Source organism: Ursus americanus, chromosome 15, assembly GCF_024610735.1.
Source record: "Ursus americanus isolate L20-20 chromosome 15, mUrsAme1.1.p, whole genome shotgun sequence".
In the NCBI taxonomy this organism is placed as follows: domain Eukaryota; kingdom Metazoa; phylum Chordata; class Mammalia; order Carnivora; family Ursidae; genus Ursus; species Ursus americanus.
In genome coordinates this window covers 21,485,498-21,510,220 of record NC_142141.1, presented here as the reverse complement: position 1 = coordinate 21,510,220, position 24,723 = coordinate 21,485,498, and the positions used below count along the sequence as shown (strand labels likewise).

At 42.9% G+C, this 24,723-nt stretch overlaps 1 protein-coding gene across 2 annotated transcripts in view; it reads left to right on the top strand.

Annotated features, from left to right (window-relative positions):
* Nucleotides 1–24,723, top strand: part of GRIA1 (glutamate ionotropic receptor AMPA type subunit 1) — a 293,835-nt gene that overhangs the window by 234,544 nt on the left and 34,568 nt on the right. For both annotated transcript variants that reach the window (XM_045791959.2, XM_045791960.2), the window contains exons 12-13: nucleotides 14,704–14,902; nucleotides 19,739–19,986. In XM_045791959.2, coding sequence (XP_045647915.2) covers nucleotides 14,704–14,902; nucleotides 19,739–19,986 — 447 coding nt within the window. The remainder of the gene's footprint in view (nucleotides 1–14,703; nucleotides 14,903–19,738; nucleotides 19,987–24,723) is intronic.

Here is a 24,723-nt window from a genome sequence, read left to right as displayed (position 1 = left end):
ATCCAGACAGGATGCAGAAAGAGGAAACAATGGATTTCCCTGTAGGCTGGGAAGTGCCAGATTGTAGATGTCATTATCCATAGCTATGTAGCAGCTGATTCTATACCAGCAATTAAGGGAAAGATTCTACGAGAATATTTGCTTCTTCCTAAGGCTCCCCATCTTGGGAAATGTCACCATTTTTTTCTGAGATGCTTTTTTTTTTTTACTCTAAATTTTTATTTTAATTCCAGTTAGCTAACATACAGTATAATATTAGTTTCAGGTATACAATACAATATAGTTATTTAACACTTCCATACATTACTCTGTGCTCATCACAAAAAGTGCATTCCTTAATTTCCATCACCCCCCCCCCACTCTGGCAACCATTACATTGTTCTCTATAATTAAGAATCTGTTTCCTGCTTTGTCTCTCTCTCTCTCTCATTGTTTTTTTCCCTTTGCTTGTTTATTATGTTCTTAAATTCCTTCTGAGATGCCTTAACCAAAAACCTAGGAGACAAGGAAAGGGAGAGAGGATAGTCCAGGCATTAAAAGGTGAACTCTGGACTCAGGCTACCTGTGTGTTGATGGAAAGAAAACTAGCCTTGCCAAGCCTCAGTTTCCCCATTCTTAAAGTGGAGCTAAATACTACTTCCTTCATAGCGTGTGATGAAGAATAAATATAAACACCTTGTAAAATGCCTGGCAAAAATAGTCAAAAAATGGAGCCCTCAAAAATCAGTAAGCCCTCTCCTTCACCCTTATATTCAATCAGTCTTTCCACAAAGATTCCACCTCCCAAGTCTAAGAGAGTCTCCTCACTTTCTTTCCACCTTTACTGCTATGTGGTCCAGGTACTCATCACCTCTGATCTGGGCATCAGTATTGCCAGTTCATCTCCACACCCCATTCTTGTTGCCACCTCACCCTAATCCATTCACTACTCTGCACGGTAAAGTGATTTCTCAGAACATACGGATTGTTCATGTAGCCCCCTGCTTTCTGCCCCTCACTGTCTTTTTCTGCCACGTAGTCCTTCTGGTACTCCAGGACCCTGCATGGCCTCCTCTTTGGCCTCATTTCCTGCTGCCCTGCACCGTCCCAACCTAGGGTCCTGCTGTATCCTTCTACTGTTCTTCTGTGGGGGGAACTGCTTATTTCTTTTCATTTCCACATCTTTAGTGTTAGTTAATTAGTTAGTTAGTTAGTTAGTTAGTTATCACCTTTTACAGCTTTCCCTACAATACAGCCTTTCCTGGTGAACTCATTCAGGTCTCAGCTTAGTAGGTCTTTCCTCTGATAAGCCTGGGAAGTGTCATCAGTACAAGGCCCAGCCCACAGAAGGTACTTAATATTTGTCAAATAAATGGCAAAGAGTGACAGCATCAGAGTCAATTCAATCTTGACTCCTTAAATCCCTGCAGCCTGAGCGCAGGCTGGGCTCTCAATCTGGGCAAGGATTCAGCTTCTAGGTGATGTCAGGACCCAGAGATATGAGATGTAAAATAATGTAGCCCTTCCCTGACATTCCCAGTGGGTCAAGGGCACACATGCAGTAAATGACATGCAATCCACTCAGACCCCTGAGGCTAGACAGGTACCTAAGACACATGTTCTCCCCTCTCTTTTCCCAACTTCATCTCCCTTCCCATAGGCTTCCCTTTCTCACCTAAACCCAACCACTGAGACACGTGACATCTCTTATGGAAAGAAGTTTTATCACATTTCTGGAAAATTCTTTTCTAATCTTCCATAGCTCTAAAACCTTGAGTTTTCATGACTGCTAATTAGAACTGTCTATTTAGTGTAAGTCACTGGAAGAAGTAGAATCTCTTGGAAAGAAAAAAGAGACTAAGCAATTTTCAGAGTGATTTATGAGGTGTATTGTTGATGATCTCATTAATCTCCTTTTCAAATATATGCTGATAGAGAGCTAATGTTCTCTATAACAAACGAGCAAAGCACGTGCAAATCCCTATTAATACACTAGTCTTAGGAACATACGGGGAGGGGGGAGTGCAATATAAGCAGAGAACAAATGTTTGGCATCTGAAGTGAATTTTGTTTTCAACTTTGTGTTCAATCCAAGGAGCATTTATTGAGTCCCTAATACTTTAGGGATTGTGCAGGAATCAAAGTTAGTGTTGAAAGAACAACAACAATACTAAGTGGCTAACATGCTAATATCTCCATTTTACAGTTGAGTGTACCAAAACTCAGAGAGGCTAAGTCACTTCTCTAAGGTCACACAGCCAGTGGGAAAAGAGGTTGGGATTAAACCCAGGTTGGATGATCTCACAGCCCATAATTTTAACCCGTATGTCCTAGGGTTTTCTTCATATTATAAACACTGCAGGTATTCATTTAGAAAATCAGAAAATAGAAGAAAGTAGAAAAGAAAGAGAGCCTGCAATCCAGCCACCTGGATAACTCCTGTAATATCTTGGTTTACATACTTCCAGACGCTTAATCTCTGCCAAAGTTGTTTTCAAATGGGACCGTATACCAACAGACAAATGAAAAGATGCTCAGGGAAATGCAAATCAGAACCACAGCGAGATATCACCTTCTATGTGTCAGAATGGCTAGAACCAAAAAACACGAAATAGTAAGTGTTGGCAAGGATGTAGAGAAAAAGGAATGTTCACAAACTATTGGTGAGAATGCAAACCGGTTTAGCCACTGTGAAAAACAGTATGACAGTTTCTCAAAAAATTAAAAATAGAGTTACCACATGATCCAATAATTCTACTGGGTATTTATCCAAAGAAAATGAAAACACTAATTCAAAAATAATTCTGTGTTTCTCACAGAATTATTTACAATAGCCAAGATATGGAAACAATCTTAAGTGCCTACTGATAGATAAATGGATTAAGAAGATATGGTATATTGGGGCGCCTGGGTGGCACAGCGGTTAAGCTTCTGCCTTCGGCTCAGGGCGTGATCCTGGCGTTATGGGATCGAGCCCCACATCAGGCTCCTCCGCTATGAGCCTGCTTCTTCCTCTCCCACTCCCCCTGCTTGTGTTCCCTCTCTCGCTGGCTGTCTCTATCTCTGTCGAATAAATAAATAAAACCTTTAAAAAAAAAAAAAAAAGAAGATATGGTATATAGGGGCTCCTGGGTGGCTTTAGTAGGTTGAGTGTCCAGCTCTTGATTTTGGCTCAGGTCATGATCTCAGGGTCATGAGATCAAGCCCCACATCAGGCTCCAAGCTAGGCATGGAGCTTGCTTAAGATTCTCTCCCTCCCTCTCCCTCTGCCCCTCCCCCCACTGCTTGTACTCTCTCTCTCTTTTGGAAAAAAAAAGGTGTGATACACACACACACACACACAATGAAATATTATCAATCATAAAAAAGAATGAGATCTTGCCATTTGTGACATGGATAAACCTAGAAGGTACAGTATGGTGACTAACATAACATAATAAAAAAAAAAAAAGAAAAGAGCCAGAGAAAGACAAATACCATATGATTTCACTTATATGTAGAATCTAAAAAACAAAACAAATGAATAAACAAACAGCAAAAACAGACCCATAAATACAGAGAATGAACTAATGGCTGCTAGAGGGGAGGGTGTAGGGGCATGGGGGAAATGGGTGAAAGGGAGTGGGAGATACAGGCTTCCAGTAGTTACAGAATGAAGAAGTCACAGGGCTGAGAGGTGCAGCATAGGGAATGTAGTCGGTGATGTTGTAATAGTGTTGTAGGGTGACAGATGGCAGCTACACTTGTGGTGAGACAGTATCATATACAGAGAAATTGAATCACTATGTTGTACACCTGAAACTAATGTAACATTGTGGGTCAACTATACTTCAATTAAAAAAAAAAACACTAATTTTTTTTAAATGGGGCCATATAGTCTGTTTTGCATACTGAAACTTCTTTCCATGTCATCCCTCATTTCTGAATAGTATTAGCTATTTCTACAAGGGGTCTACTGTGGTCCAGGTACCCCACTAGGCCCATTACAGCTCATCCTCACAGAACTTTTAGGTTGTTCCTGTTCTTGTCTCCATTTCATAAAGAGATGAAACTGAGGCTCAGGGATGTAAAACAACTTGTCCAAACCATACAGTTAATAAATGGCAGGGACAGGAGTAGGAGATCTGTACCATTTCTGAATTCTTACTTAATAATTCTCTTCACTGTCCCAGAAAGAGCTGTGTTGTCCCTTTGGTGAAAGGAATGGGGGGCTTGAGGTAAGAAGAGAAAAAGCAGATACTCCCTGGCTTCTGGGGCTGCCCTGCCAGGTTGGTTGGGGATACGTGGGAGGTGGGGTCTAAGCATGCAGGGAACTGGGTAGGGTGAAAAACTACTTGGCAATTGAAGATTTTCAACTGGTTATTCTCAGTAAAATAGCTCCTTTCCATACACGCCTTGTGCTGGAGCTAATCAAACATTAATTAGAGCAGAAGTAAGAATTGTTATTTTATCTCCCATTTGCTGATGGGTCAGGATCTATTTTTAAAAAGCCCACAACATTCGAATCCTAAGGATTTCAAACGCTGGATATACTGGGCCACAGATGACAACCCACGCCCACACCTGGTGCCCTGAGGCAGGGACCCAGGCCTTCGGAACCCATCTCACTTCTGAAACCAGCTGGTGGTTCAGCATATAGTAGGAGCTCCAGGGAGGACTCTGGATATAGGGAAACCATATGTTTTGGTATTATGGGCTAGCCAGCAGGCAGCTAGCTATAAAAAGAGAGTGGCTTCTTCTAAGAACTTAAGCCCAAAATATATGTGGAGGAAGTCCCATTTTTAACACCGGTATGGTGCCAAATATTCCTTTGTGTCTAGGAACTGTGGGCAAGTGGTGCTTGGGACCTGAGAAGGTAAACCTTGAAAGATGAGAGTGGTGGCCCTGGTCCAAGCTGGAGCCACTCTCAGCACATTCAAATCACGCCATTGTAATTCGATGGATCTGGGTTCACATTCAAGCTCCATCACCTGCTTTGTGACCTTAAGTAAATTATTTCATCTCTCTGAACCTCAGTTTCCTCAACTATCAAAAGGAGATATGTCTCCCTGGGCCGAAGAGAGCGATAGGGATTTAAAAAAGTGGTTGCCAAGTGTCTTCTGCAGTATCCAGTTCAAAAGTCATACCTAAAAAACTAAGGATCTACTGTATGGTGACTAACATAACATAATAAAAAAATATTATTAAAAAAACAAACAAAACAAAAGCCATACCCAGAGAGCAATGGCTGTTGGGTGGTTACTACATTTGGGGCAAAGTGAAATTCTTGCTTGTTCACTTTCTTGTCCCATCTCCACACCACAGCACAGGCTGTTCTTGCCGCTAAGAAATGCCTCTCTGTTTCAGAATGTTCAATGCCTGCCTGCCCTGCCCAGCCCTGCAAATGGCTGCCTTTCCCCAGTTGTACGTGGCTTTTCCTACCTCTGCTCTTCCTTAGCACTTGATCAGCGGTTCCTTGTGCTGTTCAACCCAGCCTGGGTTTCAAAGCTCCTTCTGTGTCAGTCACATTCATTCTACTGATTCCCTTGAGAAGAAACTTCTTAGTTACTTTTCATCAGGCTTGGTATTTATCCAGTTCTCAATACACCCTGTGTAATTATTCGTTTATTCAGTATATGTTCATTGAGCTCCTGCTTTGTGCCAGGCACTGTGCTAGGCACTGGGGATATAGCAGTGAATGACACAGATAAGACCCCTGGCATCACTGAACTTACGTTTTAGTGAGACAGATAATAAATGAATAACAAATCAATTGATAAATGTATATAAAAAATCATCGTGGTCTATGAAAAGTGCTATAAAGAAACAAGGTAAGGTGAGAGAGAGATAGGTGGCAGAGATAATCCCTAGAGGGGTGGATGTGAGGAGGTGAGGTATGAACATAAACCTAATGGGTGGATGGAGGCACATTTGGGACCATTTCTGGGGAGTGAGTTCCAGGCAGAGGGAACAGCAATTGCAAAAGTCCTGAAGTGGGAAGGAATTTGGTGTGTGGTGGGAACTGCAAGAAGGCCAATGAGGCTGGGGCATGGCGATGATAGGAAAAATGGTACAAGATGAGGTTAGAGGTGAGCCTGATCAGGTTGACCACAGAAGGGCATTTGGATTTTACTGTCTAAGCCTGATAAATTTTAAGTGGGGTGGGAAACAGCATGTTCCTATTCACGGTTTTAAAAGCTTCTCTGGCTACTATGTGGACATGGATTGTACAAGAATGAGAAAAGAACCAATGAAATGCGGCAATGATATTTAGTGTCTAGAGTGGGATCTGTGGCTATGGGGATGACTAGATGGGACGGATTAGATATGGGGGTGAGAGAAAGAGACAAGGCCGAAATGTCTCCCTGGTATTTAGTTTGAAGAGTGGAATCGACAGTGATGCCATTTTATGAGATGAAGAAGAAGGAAAAGAATTAGTAATGAATTATTTATTTGGGGCTTTTTGGTAGACATTAAGAATTTTGTTTTAGATATTTCAGCTTTAAGGTGGCAAGGAGGCAGTTAGATACACATGTTAGAAGTCAGGAGAGGGCCTGGAAATTTAAATTTGGCAGTTGTCAGTATCTACAAATAAAGGACTTGGACTGGAGGAGGTCAGCTGGGGCAGGATGGTGGGCAGGGTTGGAAAGAGGGCTGAGGCCTGAGCTTTGGGCACAGAAAGAGCTTGAGATTGGGCAGAAAGGAAGAACCAGCAAAAAAGACTATGAAGGAACAACCTTGGGGCTCCTGAGTGGTTCAGTCAGTTAAGTGTCCAATCTTGATTTTGGCTCAGATCATAATTCCAGGGTCATGAGATTGAGCCCCACTTTGGGCTCCGTGCTGAACATGGAGCCTGCTTAAGATTCTCTTTCTCCTTCACTCTCTGCGCCTCCCCCATCTTGTGTGCACATGTGTGTGTGCATACATGTTCTCTCTCTCTCAGAAAAAAAAAAAAAACAGAGTGAGCAAACTGCAAGGGAGGAGGAGACTGAGGGGTGGAAGGGCCTAGAAGCTAAGAGGAGTGTTTCCAGAAGAAATCCTCAACATCAGCATTATTACAGGTGACGTGTTGAGCCCTGCTGTGTCTGTGCTAAGTGCAAGACACGACTTACTCCTGGAATTCTTACCATCTGTGAGATGGAGATCGTTATCTCCATTTTCAGGTGTGGAAGCTGATGCTTCAAGAGGGAATCAAAGAATTAGTACATTTTTAGGGATGACTGAACTCATCTACATCCATTCTTTTGCAAACTGTGCCCATGCCACACTCCTACTGGCTACCTAAATGGAAAACAATAGGAACATAAGACCACTCTTCTTTGAAACCTAGCTCGGCAAGTGCTGCAAACAGTATACTAGCTCACAGACTACCGGGGCTTTCCTTAGCACATGGCGTCTAACCCCCAGGTTCCCACCCCTGGGACTCACCGCAGGAGTCCAGGGCCATCCCCCTGCCGCGGATCTGGAACACAGTGATCAGCAGCTGGGCAATGAAAATGAGTCACTCCTGCTGTGCAAGGGAAGTGCTGAGTGATTTGCAGCTGGTGACAAATGGATGATTGGCCACCCAGACACAGTGTCTTGGATGAAGTGGCCTCGTCAGTAAAATTGTTGCATGTGGCCAGAGCCGTTTACCCTGGTCTGGAAACCTTGATGCATCATCCTAAGTGAGCCTCTCTCTGAGCATAGCTCAGCTCAGTAATTAGCCAAGATGGACTTTTTTTTCTCCCAGTAATTTAGAGGCAGGCCATCTGACTTTCTGCCTTCACCCCCATGTTTTCATTACTTTTTAAAAATAGCCATCTGAAGCGGATGACAAAGGGAAATAGATTGTGTTTAGTGACCTCTTGAGCTCAGCTGAATGAAGGGACGCAGGAGGTGTCCCTACCATCCCCTTCTCTTGGGGATGACAGAAAATGCTTTTGAAATAAAGAAGAATGTCCACATCCAGCTCCTTGTCAGAGAGGTCCTAGAGAGTAGGTTGATGGGATCGAAAGTTGATTGCTTTTTAATAACTTTACACTCCCCGTATCCCAAGGATCTGCTTTCCTGAACGTCCCTGGCCATGGTGTCTGCTCCCTCACCTGCAGGCAGGCCACTGCTCCTCACAGCGTCCGCATTACCTCCATCCTGAAGTGCTTACACCAGGCCAGGCACTGTGCTACACGCTCCATCTGTATTTTCCTTTTTAATTCTTGAAAATGCCTGGCGTACTATTACTTCATTTTGTAAAGAAACAGGCACAGAGAGATTTAGTGACTTGCCCAAAGTCACACAACCAGTAAGTAACGAGGCAGGACTCCATCCTGCTTTGTCTGACCCCTGGGTCCATTCTCTTGACCAGTGCCCTCTACTTTCTCCCTGAGGATAGCACAAAAATAATTGTCAAACGAATCATTCCATTATTTTACTTGGGTGTTTATGTGGAGGTGCAAATAATTACATAGATGTCAAGATATTTCTTGACTACTGTAGCACATTAACTTAGAGCAAAAGTCTGTGACATTCACAATAGGATTGAGGGCAGGAGGCAGCAACATGTGGCCCACAGGCCAAATCCAGCCTTCCATGTGTTTTTGTAATTAAAATTTTATTAGAATACAGCCACGTGTGTGTGTGTGTGTGTGTGTGTGTGTGTGTTCACAGTTGTCTGTGGCTGCTTCACACCACAACAGCGATGAGTAGTACATAAGGCCCTCAAAGCCTGAAATATTTACTACCTGGACTGTTACACAAAAAGTTTCCTATCCCTCGTCTAGAGCAACAAATCCAAGCTAAGAGATTAGAAACAATTAAAGGCCTACAGCGAATCCTAATCCATGATCAGGAGAGGAAATACCTGTCAGAACCAGAAAATGATCCAGTCAGAGCCTAGCAATCCTCTATTAGCATCATCTTTAATAATATAGTGTCTTATTAACAAAAGAAAAAACATCATTTGCAAGAAGAGACAGCTTATGGCCAGCATCAAGAGCGTGTCAGAATCCATTCACCCAGGTAGGCGTGAACTGTCATCTGAACATTGTCCTCTCCCAATGCCCCTGCTGCCATGGATCACCAAACCCTGTCACTTTGATCTCTTCATCTCTTCAGCCAGCCTGCCCCTCCCAATTTCTGTGTGCTCTGTTCTATTGAGTTCAACCCAGCACCATCTCTGTTGACCAATAATACCATAAGTAGTAATCATAACTACATCTTAAAAAAATCATTACAGCAGTATGCTTAGAACTGTAATAGGAGAGGGGCGCCTGGGTGGCTCAGTCATTAAGTGTCTGCCTTCGGCTCAGGGCGTGATCCCAGGGTCCTGGGATCGAGCCCTGCATCAGGCTCCCTGCTCTGCTGGGAGCCTGCTTCTTCCTCTCCCACACCCCCTGCTTGTGTTCCCTCTCTCGCTGGCTGTCTCTCTCTCAGTCAAATAAATAAATAAAATCTTTAAAAAAAAGAAAAAGAACTGTAATAGGAGAATGTGTGTGGGGGGGAAACAGAAGGGGTTGCTTAGTGCCCTGCTGGCAATAATTGGGAAGTTTACAGAAGAGATAATCCCCCACTACCTCCTCCATTTACCTCTATCTACTGAGCCTCTCCCACCCCCACACCTATTCTGCTTGGCAGTCTCCTACTTATACTCCAAAACCTAGCACAATATTCTCCTCCTCTGGTAACTCTCCCTGACCCCTGCCAGCAGAGTAATAATCAAGCCTTTCTGTGTCCCCTTAGTGCTACTTTCTTACCTGTCACATAATTGAGGTAGTACTATAATTACCATTTATGACATTAACATAAGGTGATGATTATGAGTACTTACTATGCTCTACTGAGTACTTACTATGCTCCAAACACCATGTGAAGCACTTTGCAGAGAATCAGGGTATCAGACTCCAAAGCTTGTGTTTTAATCACTAGGCTACACTGCCCTCCCATCTTCTCCATGGAAGGCAGAGACTGTGGTGTATTCACTTTTATCTCTGTGATGCCCAACAGTGCCTGCCATACAAGCAGTGCTTATAAAATGAATGGATAAGAAGTATGGTACACATTTCTAAAGAGTCCTATCCGTTGGTCTTTCAAACACTAAGCTGGGTACTGCTTGTGAAGAGATTTTACAGATGTAATCTGAAGTCCCAACTCAGCTGACTTTAAGGTACAGAGATTTTTCCAGGTGGGCCTGACCCAAACAGATGAGCCCTTTAGAAACAAAGGAGGGCAGTGATGTGATGAGCACTGGGTGTTTTATTCAACTGATGAATTGCTGAACACTGAATCTGAAACTAATCATGTACTATGTGTTGGCTAATTGAATTTAAATTAAAAAGAAAAAAAAAAAGAAACCATTTTCTCCAGCTCGTGGAAGTCAGAGAGGTTCAGAGAAAGAGGGATCGCCACATGATTACTGGCCTGACGGTAGAGGAGACAGCAAGGAAACAATGACCTTGGTCCCATGATCACAGGGAGATGAATCCTGCAAACAACCCGTAAGCTTGAACAACCGAGCTCCAGATGAGAACCACAGCCCCGGCCAACACCTTGATTTCAGCCTGGTGAAAGCCTCAGCAGAGAATCTAAACACCCTGCTCCAGACTTCTGATCTACAGAACTATGAGACAATGAATGAGTGCTTTTAGAAGCCGCTAAGTTTATAGTGACTTGTTATGCAGTGACAGAAAACAAATACAAAGCGGTTTCCAATTCTATGGAGATGCTGGTAGTCAGACTGCTTTCTGTAGCTCCCAAATGTTCCACTGAGCTTTACCAGAAATGAGTATAGGCTGTGATCCAACATCAGGGAGATATCATGGGTGGAGGAAGTCCATGCCCATCTAGAAATCAATCCGAATCTGGCGAGGGAAGTAATGTTCTGCAGTGGGTGGAGTGCTGGACAAGAAATATGAAGTCCTGGTTCCTAGTCCCACATTTGCCAGCGCCTCATTCCGTGACCCTGGTTAAGTCACCTTATGTCTCACAACTGTAGATCTTTCATCTGTGAGATGGGGATAGTCATCCCTGTCCCATCCATTTCACAGGACTGTAAATAGATCAAGTAAGATAAAGAGTCCAACAAGCCATAGAAGTTTTGACCAATTCTAGAGGAACACAGGGATTCCTCAGTCACTTAGGTACTTTGGGGGAAGAGTTGTGCCAAGTTACAAGACTAATAAAATTCAGGTGACTAGGCATCCCTGCAAGGGCCAGATCACAGCTGTTCCTTCCCTACTAAGGAATTTATCCGGTAGCTCCCAACCAGAATAATACAAAAATAATGCCGCATGTTTTAATAGCATTTTTCAAAGTGCTTTTGCCTCTACTGTTTTAATTCCAATAGCGCATATCCGTTAAAGGAAAAGAATCAACTAAGTCTAGTACTAAAAGTTTTGCTTTCTCACCATGAAAAAGGGGTAATCTCACCCATTACACAGAGAAGAAGACTGAGACCCACCTGGGCAGGGCTTGCCAAGGTTATGGGGCTGGTCAGTGAAAGAGCAAAGACACTCATTCCCAGTCATGGCCTCTATTAATTCCAGTTCCCTACTTGTGGTATGGAACTGGGAAAATGCAGAGATCTTGGATAGAGGCCCAGCTTTGCCTGTATCAGGTCTAACTAAAGAAGGGCGTAGCCTTGCACTTAAGTTCCTATCATGTGGATCAAATGCAGATGAAGCACTGGAATCTTGTCACATTTTGGGGAGCCTCTTCCCCTGACCCTCTAGTTATTCCACAGATGACACTTACTGGCTATTAAACAATAGACTCCTTCTTTGGTATCTTTATTAAGTAGGTGGGGATGTGGGGAATAGTGTGCAGGATAAGCTGCTCTCAACACCTAGCAGATAAATATTAATTAAAGGAGAACAGGGAAGAAGAAGCCATTGGCTTGGAACTTTCTTGGGAGGGCTTTGAGTTTCACCAAATGATCCCCAACTTGGGATACCTTAGCTAGGTCTCTCAGTTCAGTCGTGTTGGAAAAGGAGGTAGCCATCCCTGAACACTTGGTTTGAGGCTATGGCTCCAGGTGTCCTGGGCTATGAGCAAGTTTGGATTCTCCCAGCCCTAAAATATATGCCCCGTCTCTAGAATCCAATGTGACTAGAACTGACAGGTTATGAGAGAGGTGACATTCATGCGTTCACTTGTTATTGAGGCCCACTCTGTGCTAGGTGCTATAAGGTTCTTTACTCTAGTGGAACTTATGATCCAGGGGAACAACAGACCGTCAACAATGACACAGAGATCAGATTTCAACTGCAATGTGAACTGTATGGGGTTCTGAGATTCTTCAGTCGGAATGCTGCAAATGTACTGGGTAGGGTGGGGTCTGAAGGATGAATAGGGATGATGCAATATCAGAGGGAAGAGTGGCATGTGATAAGGGTGTGAGCCTTTTGAGTAGGAAGGACCAAGCAAAGCCCAATGTGACCAGAGTACAGAAAGCATGTTGTGGAGACACTGGAGAGCAAGGCAGGGACCAGACCACACCGGGCCTTGAGGGTCACCAATGAGTCTGAATTTTATTCCAAGTGTAAGAGAAGGGCTTTCATGGATTTTGCACAAAGAAGCAACATGATACAATTAATGTTTTTGTAAAGATTGCTCGGGCTGATTAGGCAAAGGAATGGGAGGACAAGGGGCTGCATGGAGGGAAGTCCAGTTTAGATGCTACCGTGGTCACTCAGACTTGGGAAAAGAGCAGCATCTTCATCACAGCCCTGGAACACCGCTAGTGACCACCTCCTAAGGCAGAAAGAGCACTGCATTAGTTATCAGAAGACTGGTGAGATTTTGAGTACAGATGTATTCTAGTCTTGGGGCATGGGGAGAATAGTTTTGCCTTTGTGGGTCTCATGTTGTTTGACTGCCCTACGAAAGCCATGCAGCCTTGTCTACCTACTTATGATTTCAAACCACAGAAACTCAGAGATGGAAGAGATGGGAGGAGTATGAGAGAAGGCTGACCCCTTGTGATGTTTAACCCTCCCTTCAAGTAGACTTATGTCCCCAGCACTTTGCACCTGGGGGGACTAAGAGTGAGCACCAAATACAGCATCTCTGTAAATGGTCTACCACTTGAACATCTTCAGAAATGGGGAAACTCACTCTCACCCTCAGGACAGCCAACTCATTGTTGCACCACCCTATGCATCAAATAACCACTTCTTTGTATTTAGTGTTTGTTTTCCTAAAACTTCTGCCAAATGCTCCTAAATCAGATTTCATGGTACCAGCCTGATGTCAGTCCTTCAGTGAACACCTCTCTCTGAGTCTTTTCTTCTGGTCCCCTCCTCCTGCAGCTATTCTTCACATAATACAGTTTGCTCCACTCTTGGTCTCATTCCTTTGAACAAATTTCCTTTTATTTCCCTTTTAATGTGAAGCATCTAAGAACATTATTTTCCATATAGCAAACAATAAGAAATATTTGTTGAATTTTTTGAAGTGAGCATTCTCTACCTAGAATAAAAAGGAGCCTCCCAGAAATGGAAACAAAGTGGAACACACAGGAACATGGGAATAACACAGCGAAGGTCGACCAATAGGTTGAGAACAGTGTGGAACAAGCAAGCAAGCTGGCAGGCCTGGGTTCTGCTCCTGGGTCAGTGTGATTTGAGATTCAAGTTTCTTTATCTGTAAAACTTATGGGTTGAATTGGTGATTTCTTTGGTTGTTAAGTATAAGTTTTAGTTAAGCACTGTCACCTACTGAAAGCTCTGAGCTTGAGGCTGTCAAGCCACAGGTTAAAAAGGATGTAAAGTTACAGTAGCTCCAGGATGATGCTTCCTTAACAAATTGAGCTGGATGGAAAGAGAAATAGAATGCAAATAACTTTATCACTATATGATTTGGTATAATCCGACGCCCTGTCTGTCGACCACATCAAATCACCCCATATGACATTGATGTCGTTTTGTAATATCTTTGGGAAATGTTCTAGAATTGGAAATCTCCTAGCCAAATCTGAAAGATCACAGTAGAATGCTTGACTAGTCCTATTTCTCTTCATTGTTGGGCATAAGAGAATAGGACTCTAAGAAGATCAAGGATCAATTTCTCACCTCATTTATTATTGTCATAGTTGCAATTTTGATCCAGTACAAAATATTCTTTGCCTTTTATTTCAGCCAAACTCTTTCTCTGTGGTAGAGGGGAGCACTGTGCCTACCCTCAAAAGTGACATTCCCTCAAAGTGGCTAGAGTACAGTTGTTCTCATTCTGTCTCCAATCCATTCTCCCTTCCCTTCCTTCTAGTCCATTATTTGGGTGCCCTTTGATGACCAAAAGAACAATAATGAGAAGGCAGTCTGGAAACATTTCTGAACATGATCAAAATGTGTACAACATGTATGTAAATGCGTTTGTACTCATATATGTGCACAAACATTTGCTGTGTATGTAACTGCATTTAAAAGGATGTTTGTACATGCGTGTCATTTTGTGGACGAGTGTTGACATATCTGTCTTTGTTGGCACGTGTATTGATGTATATGTATGTGTGAAAGTGGTATGAATATATGCCTGTAGGGTTTTATCACCCCTGAAGAATAACAACCACACAGGTCTTTATCTGTGATAAGGAACAAAATGCCAATGAGAATCTCTCTGACATATGAATTCTCACATCTAGCTGACTGAGGAGAAGGGTGCAATAGGGTTTGACAGCTCTGCTGACAGGGCTTAGGCTGACCCTTGGCCCTTCCCCGTAGCCTTCTGCAATTGATGTCTATGCTTCTGACACCTCTTCCCTTTGGCCTGCAGGTCCCTGTCTGGCCGCATCGTTGGTGGTGTCTGGTGGTTCTTCACCTTGATCATCATCTCCTCATACACAGCCAACCTGGCTGCCTTCCTGACCGTGGAAAGGATGGTGTCTCCCATCGAGAGTGCTGAGGACCTAGCAAAGCAGACGGAAATCGCTTATGGGACCCTGGAAGCAGGGTCCACGAAGGAGTTCTTCAGGGTAGGCACATCCCTTGTCCTAAGGCACCTTCACAAAAGAGAACCACGACTGTCATTAAAATATTCTCATTAAGGAGCATGTGATTATAGGCAACCAGGACAACTGCTTCACTCAGTACCAGTCAGGGAAAACCAGAGCATTTCTCAGCTTTCTACAAATCCCAAAGAAATCTACATTTCTCTATTTGTGATATTTCAAAGCTCTTGCATTGAACCAGACCCCTTACATATGCCAGACTGTGCCAAGTTCTCTGATGGCTGCAAAGGATATGACATGCAGTTCCTTTCCTGCTCCCACACATACTTGTAATCTAATTAGTAATTGATTAGGATCAGCTTAGCCACAAGGTCCAGACCTTTGCCCTTTATGTCCCCTCCTTAAAGACTTGATAAATAAGGAGATGGTATATGGGAAACAAATACTGGAACAGGTGGTCTATTTAACAGTGCCAGGAGAGAGAAAATGTGAAGTGTGAGTGGAGGTGATGGAGATGTCATGTGACTGGAGGCAGCAAGTGAAGCAGAGGAGCAGAGAGCTTAGGAGCCTAGGGTCAGCCGGACCGAGGCCCAGAACCTGGCTCCGTCCTTGTTCTCTGGCCCTTAGCCTCTTTGACACCATTTCCTCATCTATAGAGTCTGGAGAATAATATCTACCTCAAGGCGTCATTATAAGATTAAAAGAGATGAGGCACCTAAGACACAAGGCTCTGTTTCCCATTAGGAATGTGGGGTCTAGGCATTTGGGAGCCATTTTGATGGAGGGGTAGGGATTTGTAGCCACGAATGTGAGAAAACATTTCTAGGCATCATGAAACTAGGGCAGACCTGGGTTGGCTCATTACACTCCAGGCAAAGGGGACAACTTGAACAAATGCCCCAAAGCAGAAAAACCTGTAGTTCCCTGGAGCTTAGGCATGCTCATTCTAAAAGTTGAACAAGTAGCTCATGGAGTTACCATGTTTTGATGAAAGAAAAAATGATAAACAATTGCTACCGCTTACCTAGCCCTTAACGATGAATCAGGTCCTGTGCTAGCACACCCTGCATGGATTATCTCATTTAATCCTCTCGCTAGAGAGGAGTTAGAAATTTGTTGTCCCCATTTCCTATATGAAGCTCAGAGAAGTAAAAGTAATTGCCTGAGGTCACACAGCTATTAAGTAGCAGAAGGAGAATAGACAGCAAGCTTCTATCTTGCTTCAGGCAAGGGATAGGGATCCTGGGCAGACCTGCCAGGTTCTCACTGCAACTTCATGGGGCAAACCCCTGACTCAGGGTGAACCCACAGAGTGATATGCTCAATTTCTTGATCGTGGGCTCTGTGCTCTGTATGACAGGCAGGAAGGGGACCAAAGTCTGAACAATCACCGATCCAGTCTCCAAGGCTAAAATCATCCACTTTCAATATGTTGGAGCAAGAAGGTAACTTGGAGGTCACATGGTCAGAGTCTGTCATTTTAGGGAGCAACATGACTTGCTTAAGCTTACCCAACCAGCCAGTAGAAAAACCTCCTGTAATCTCATCATAATTCTCCTGCATTTTTAGCCTGCAACCAAAATGTGAAGGAGATGTCTGATATTTGTCCATGTAGCCGGTCCTATGTCCCAGGCCTGCTGATGAAGTTGGGGAATAGCCAGTTCACTTAACCATTACATACCCATGCCCCATACCCCATACCCCAGTATCTGAGCACATCACCATCCCCAAAGCACTTTCCCATCCATGGTCTCATTTATGCTCCCCCTGTGACCTATGGCAAAACAGCAGTTATATGTCCATTTTGTGGACAAGAAATTGGAATTCAGGGAATCATAATACAAGTGTCAAGGACGAACACAAAATCTGTTCCCTCATTTCAGCCCAAGCATTCTTACCGCTGAACCACACTGTCCTAGTGAGGTGGTGTCATTAACTGATTTTTTTTTTTAAAGATTACTCAGGTTATTAGATGGACCCATGGACAAATCTAGTCTAACATTTTCCTTTTATAGGTGGGGAAACTGAGGCCTGGGGGAGAAAATGGGATGCCCTAGCTACTTAGAGGCACGGCTAGGACTTATGACTTCAAAGTTCTCTGTTAATAACTATGTCGATTGACATATTTCTATTTCTTGTCCAGAGCACACTGTTAGGCATCTAGAAACAAGACAGTGTGTATTGTGCAAGCTCTGTTCACTCACCAGGCGTACTGTGTTGATGACAGTAGGTTATAGTTCATGTGCTAACTCTGATTAATCATCAGTGTTTGCCTAGAGTTCTATGTTGAGAGGTGACTCTGAGGGCACAGTGTGAAAGAATTCCTTGACTAGTATCGATAGCTGTTACATATATAGGAAGGGAAACTGGTCTCAAGCAAGCCATGTATTGGGCATTCTTATCCTAAAGTAAAACCCAAAGAAAGGGCATAACTATTAATAGTAATCGTACCACTTATGGAACACCTACTATGAGACAAGATCACCCACCATCCCCATAAGGCAGAAGGAGGGAATGGTGAGACAAGTATTCTTCTATCCTAGTCTCTGAAAAAAGTCTGGCTTCTAGTCCCCATGGCAGCCCAGAGCTTCTTGGCAGCCCCAACCCAGAGTCACTTAATCCTCCATCGACAGTTTAATTAAGATGTGTGAAGGGCTGTGAGAGCTGCAGATGATAGGGGAGATCCAAGAACAAATACCCCAAGTATGCTTCCAATCTTCCCTGCCACTCATGCTGCCTTCGCATCCCTGGAGGTGAGATTTTCCTGATAGCCTGCTCTGAGCGGCTATGAGCACAGCCCTGGCGTTTGGGGCACTGGGGTGAGGCTGAAAGGACATATTAATTTTCTGCATACTGTTGCCCAGAGGGCTCTTCAGCTCTGCCTGTCAGCAGCCCCATTCCCTGCCGTGGCCATCCTGTCAGGTCAAATTGCATCTTGCCATTGCCCCGCTGTGTGTTTTGTTGGGTTTCTGCCTGAAAGATCATCTGCAAATCTGGTCACAACTGAATTTATACATTTCTCTGTTTCCTGTGAGAGAATATTACATACATTATAGATGCTCTGACTGGTTCTGGATATTTCCTGCCCTAACTTTGAAATTCTCCCTCGCTTTTCTCCTTTCTTTCTTTTTCCTCACATGGAATGGTTTATCTTCATGTAAAGAATCAGGTATTTCAAGCCCACAAGGGACTCAAAGGTCCCCGTGCCCCAACTCCTCATGGAACAGATGGGGAAAGACTAGAACCCAGGCTCCTCACTCCCAGTCCAGTGGCCTTTCCAGATAGTTAACCAAACTGTTAAGCACATCATTTCATTGATCTAATTATAGACTCTACCAAATGCCTCCCTGAAATTCTCAGTAACTATTGCCATTAACTTTTCCTTGAGACCAGAATTTTTCTAGCCCAAATATCTCTATAGATCAATTGGCTCAAACAATGTCTACCAGTATTTTGCCAACACTTGATATTGATATCAAAGAAATAAACCTCTTATCTGTGTGCAAAGAAAAATGACACATTGTGGATATGATCATTTTATACTAAATGAATCTGCAATCTGTGTATTAACCACTAGATTACATGAGTTGCATGACTCCAGTGCTATCTTAAAAAAAAAAAAAATAGCCCCTTATGTGTGGTTAACACTTGTCCATTTACAAAGCCAGACTCCAATAGCCCTAAAATAGGCCTACCCTTTGGGGAAAGGGTGCTCTTTAGAAAGAGCATGTTAGATGAGCGGGATGACTTGTGGTCCTGGGTTGTGGGCCTTGACTAAGGGCCTACTGTGTGCAAGGGTAAAGTCTGTGAAGGATTCACAGGAGGGAAGATGTCTCCCCTCCCTCAGGTAGCATCCATATACTTGAGACCTATGCACAGCAAGGGGCCTCCCAATCTTGGCAGTCTAGCCTGACGGTCCAGTGAGTACCAGCACAGTGTGTCCTAGAGGAATACCAGTCCTCACAAGTGAGAGCCACAGAGGCCATACAGATCAGAATCACCTGGGGAACTTCTGAAAAAGATTTTTTTCTGGGCTCCACCCCAGACCTGCTGAGTCACAATCTCTAGGTTTAGAGGAGGGACATCTTAATATTTACAATTTCTGCACATGATTGTGGTGCCCACTAGAGCTTGTGAACTATTATCCTTGAAACTGAAGTGGTCTTAGAATACATAGGATTTGTTCTGGTCTGTGAAATGACTAGTAGGATGTGGCTGGAGAGAACAAGTGTATCCAGTCAAGTAAACAGCCTAGGCAAAGTCCCAAAAGAAGGGAAGCTTCAAAATTAGTTCAGGAGGGAGGGAGGAAAAGAGTTTGGCTAGATTTAGAGGTTTTTGAAATGTAAACAGGCTACAATATTAGGTCTCCAGTTATTAGCTTTATCAGACAACAATTTACATTCTGAGGTCTGTCTTGTAATATGACTCATGATCGAGAAATTCCTCAGCGTTGTCCTCCAATAATGAAATCAGATTCCACTGATATTTGGCTCTCCACTTCTGGGCAGTATAAGCATGGCCTTCTTGAACAATAGATAGGTTCTATAATGTCTTTAGAAGATCAACAGGGCCCCATTTCTTCACTCTTCCCATATAGAAGGAGAATATAATTCAGCAGTAATTAAAAGATTCTGAGCTATTCTGTTCATTCTGTATTTGCAAGATATTTGTACTTTGGAACCTACTGGTACTAATTAGAGCCTCTTATTTTGCAATCACTCATAATTTGTTTCTTCCTGAGCTAATCTTGCTCATGAATGTGTGATCAAGCTACACTCAGCTCTTCATTAGTGTGTGTGCCGACCTCAGTTCCAAGCGCAGCCAGCACTTAATTCCAGCTTTGTTCCTGTCCCCTGCCAGAGGTCTAAAATTGCAGTGTTTGAGAAGATGTGGACATACATGAAGTCAGCAGAGCCGTCAGTTTTTGTGAGGACCACAGAGGAGGGAATGATCCGAGTGAGGAAATCCAAAGGCAAATACGCCTACCTTCTGGAATCTACCATGAATGAGTACATTGAGCAGCGGAAACCCTGTGACACCATGAAGGTGGGAGGTAACTTGGATTCCAAAGGCTATGGCATTGCAACGCCCAAGGGGTCCGCCCTGAGGTAAGTAGCCAAGATTTGCTTCCTTGGTACTCCCTCTCCCCTCCCTACCTCAGGAATGAAGCTGCTGTGTCTGCCACATGGCTCCAGTGCCACAATGCAAGCTGTCAAGGGGGCTCTTCTTGGACAACTGTGGGCCTGGAAGATTCCAGTCACCCGAGATCTTCAGCCCTGAGGTTGGAAATTGACCTGGGGGCCTCAGCTTGCTATGACTGTCGCTACCCATGTGTTCTTCCCCACACCTTGCCTTACCCCTCCAAGTGTGTTAAACATCAATGAAACTTGTGTTTGTGTCATGTGATCTGTAACACACCATCCTTTAGCAAACACTCCCATATCCAACTAGGCTATGAACAGAGTTCTCCAGCAACCTGAATTCTTTGAGAGAAGGTGGTTTGTAATGTTTGTCTCAAAAGAAACAAACACATTGTCCAAATGAAAAATCAAGTAGCTTGAGTCCTAAAGGCTCTGGCTATGGCAACCAAAATAATACCAAATGAATGGCAGCACCTGTTCTTTGCCAGATACTGATTTATTTATTTATTTATTTACTTATTTATTTACTTATTTATTTTAGATTTTATGTATTTATTTATTTGAGAGAGAGTGTGTGTGTATGCGTACACAGTGGGGGAGGGGCAGAGGGAGAGAGAATCTCAAGCAGACCCTGCCCTGAGCATGGAGCCCTGTGTGGGGCTGTCTCACTACCCTGAGGTCATGACCTGAGCTGAGACCAAGAGTTGGACACTTAATGGACTGAGCCACCCAGGAGCCCCCCAGATACTGATTTCTTTAGCAAGAAACAGGTAATTCAGTAAAGAAGCAAAGTCGACTTTACTCTCACATAAAGAAGCTCTGATATTCATTCCAAACAGCTAAGGTAGAGTCCTGTGTATAGATGTGGGGGGTCAAGAGATGTAGATTTAATTCTGGGATTTACTACTGACTGTCTTACCAAAGGTAAGGCATATCATCTCCCCAACCCTCAGTTTCCTCACCTGTAAAGAGACGTTACTCATCCCAGCCCTTCCTAGGTCCAAGGTGACTGTGAGTCCAAATGGGATAATCTATATAGAAGGTAATTGAAAACAGCACAGTATGAAGTAACCTATAAAACATTATGTCAATTTACAGAGGGATTAAATCATTTTAGGGAAGGATAGTGTTCAAGGAAAGGTGAGAAGTGTTTAGAAAGTTTGCAAAAGGATGGAGAGGGGTTCCTAACCCATCTTGATATCCAGGACCACCTCTGTCTCCATATCTTGCATTAATTTCAGTAATATTGAGCCCTGCGAGGTTCTAGGCACTAGGCTCAGACCTGGAGCTACAATTTTGAACAAGACAGACATAGTCTCTTATCCCTATGGAACTACATTCTTGCAGGGAAAACAGTCATTCAACAGGTGATTGTTTGATGGTTCATGACAACTATGACAGGTTCTGTGATCATTGACAAAAGGGGACCTAGAGGACACCTACTTCCACCAATACAGCAGAACAAAACTCCCACTACAAAACCTAGATATACAGGATAAAGTTATAACAAGTTAGGAAATCCCTAGGCCAAAACAGGAAAAGGACATCAAAACCAGAGTGAAATGCATAAGCTGACTATTCAAGGAGTGCCCTAAGTAGGGCAAAGTCATAAATTATGTGACAATCTACATGAGCAAGAATAAGAAGTACATCTAAAGACATAAAACTAATGAAAAACATTTTTAAAAGAAAAAGACAGTAATCATAAGGGACTAAACATATTTAGAAAAATACCAATTAGAATTTAGAGAAGTAATGAAATCTCAGTGGAAGGGTTAAACAACAAATTAGTCAAAGTGGAAGAGAAAATTATTACATGGGGGGAAACAATGGCTATAATTCCCCAGAATATCACACAAAGACATAAAAAGATAGAAGCCATGACAAAGAAGTTAAGAGACCTGAAAGAGAAATCAAAATCCCAGGTGTATCTTTTGTGAGTCCTAGAGACAAGAGAGGATGGAGTAGAGGCAGTATTTTAAAGGGAACTTTCCAGTATTTATGGAAAATATTCATATCCAGATTCAAAAGTTATGTGTCCCAAGCAGAAGAAAATCAGCAACTGATTCATTGAAACTGCAGAACTATAAAGACAAAGAAAATTTCAAATGTAGCTAGAGATAACAGGGTCTAATCTGGTGTGCAGGATGGGTAGGACATGGCCAAGGAGGCTTTTCCAAGAATGCTTTTTCTCAAGCTGAGATCTGACAGATTAGTAAGAGTTAACAAGGTAAAGTGAGGGGAGTAGAAGAGACAAGCAGTCCAAGCAGAGGGAACAGCATGTGCAAAGACTCTAAGGTAAGGAATCATGGTATACAGATGAACTAAAAGAAGCTAAGTGCTCCCAGAACATAGGTAATAAAAAAGAGAAAAGGTTGAGATTGGAGAATGACATATGGAAGGATTTTATAAAGAATTTGTGTCTTTATTTGAACAATAATGAAAATACATTGGAGAATTTTTTTTAGGTAATCCTGCAAACCTAATTTAATCCATTTTCACATAAAAAACAAAAAGATAAAAAACTATGGATGAATTCTAATTACAAATCTCCATGTGAAAATTTTAAATAAGCTTATACAATTCAGAAAGTATGAATAAAGAATAGACATCATTCATTCAATGGATTAATATACAAATGTTTGATACCAAGAAGTCTTTTATTTAAGTAATTGTCTGAAAATTAAGAAACAAAGGTATCTGTAGGAGTGCAGACATAACTGAATGTACCTAATGAAGGGAAACCAAATGGCCTGGTATTTATCGATCATGCATTTTTGCCTGGAACAACTTAAAAGAGTCTCTCTTCAAGTCTAGACAAAGTTCAAAGGGGATCCAGAGGAGAGTGTTTGGCAAGGAAGAGACTTTTATCTCGTAAACTTATACAACACTACCCTAGAAAGGCCCAGGGTAGAAAATGAGCTCTTACAGGTCTGGGAACATCAATGATGCTAAAATATTACAATTTACTGAAGGCTTTATGAGTCAAGGATATTATTTGATAGAAATCGTTGTATATAAAGTTAAGAAAATAAGAAACAGAGAGGTGACATGATTTGTCTAATCAATAGAGTACTTATGCCACCCCATCCCACATACAGGTGCCTAGAACAAGGTGACAAACTCAGAAAATATTAGATGTTTGAGTGACATGAACCTAAAGCTCAGGTCATCTGGCACTCAACTGACTTTCCACTATAATAAAATCTACCATTGAGTGAATGCCTACTCCATGCTACATGGTATGGTATATGCATTATCTCATATAAACCTTATACCTATGAAGTAACCATTATCCTCATTATACAGATGGGGAAATGGAGGCACAGATGTAAGTTAGCTGACCAGTTTGACACAACTAATAAGAAAGTAGCCAGATTTCAAGGTCAGATACTCTGAATCCAGAGCCCATGCCTGTGACTTACTCTAATGCTTCACTGGGCTTTATGACTGACAGCATCATTAAAGGCAGGAGACTGGACTTATGCCAGGTTCTCAGTACCTATTCTCTTGGGTCAAGCAATAGCCAACAACTCAGAAAAGCTAGAAAACAGACATTTGCAGCCCAGAGCATCCACTCATTACTGTGAAGATGAAAGGTGATAGTGGATGGTCATTTTAATGCGCCAAATACCACTTCTTTGAGCAGAAACAATGCTTTAATGAGTTTTGCATACCCAAAGTTTCTTTGGGGATAAATGTTGAAAATAATTCAACTCTGTAATAAAGAAAACCCTAACTCTGTTGTTTACATCTCCATAAGACATAACAAACTATTTACTGATTTTGAGAAAGCAAGAGAAAGGGAAAGAGAAATGAAAAGGAACATATTCCAGATATAGATCACTGATGGTGTAGAATGCAAGTCAAGAACACCCAGCTGATGGCCACGTGCACCCAGCTCTCTCCCAGTGCTCCATTCTCTCCAGTGGCAACTTTTATGATAGCCATGGGGTTTCCTGACTCAAAACCAGAAGGGTAAGGTTCAGCCTAACAGGATCATGAGTTTCTGACCTAGGAAAATCCCTTTTCCCTCTATGGGATTCTCCCTCTCATCTCTGCATAAAAGTGAATCATCCTAGCAACCAATAGTGTAGCATTCCATGAAACATAGAATTGCAAAATGGTTACAGAAAATATGAGCGCGTGCGCACACGTGTACACACACACACACACACACACACACTCTCTCTCTCTCTCTCTCTCTCCAGCCAGGGTTCCATCATATCTTTTTTTTTTTTTAAAGATTTTATTTATTTATTCGATAGAGATAGAGACAGCCAGCAAGAGAGGGAACACAAGCAGGGGGAGTGGGAGAGGAAGAAGCAGGCTCATAGCCGAGGAGCCTGATGTGGGGCTCAATCCCATAACGCCCGGATCATGCCCTGAGCCGAAGGCAGACGCTTAACCGCTGTGCCACCCAGGCGCCCCAGGGTTCCATCATATCTTGGCCTCACATGTCCCAAAGGGTGCCATTTCCCCAAGGCATGGTCAAATACCAAAGAGTCATGGCCACCCAATGTCACACAGACCTGCGTGACTGCTCCAGAAGTCTTCAATCCACTGATTTGATCCCAGGAACACATTCTGCATGACAGAGGTGGAAAGTGAGGAACCAGTAAGAGGCAGTACCTGTTTACTGTTTCCTCTGGTGCCCATTTAAAAGGAGCTTATCTGTGCTCAAGGTAATATGGCAGCAGAAAT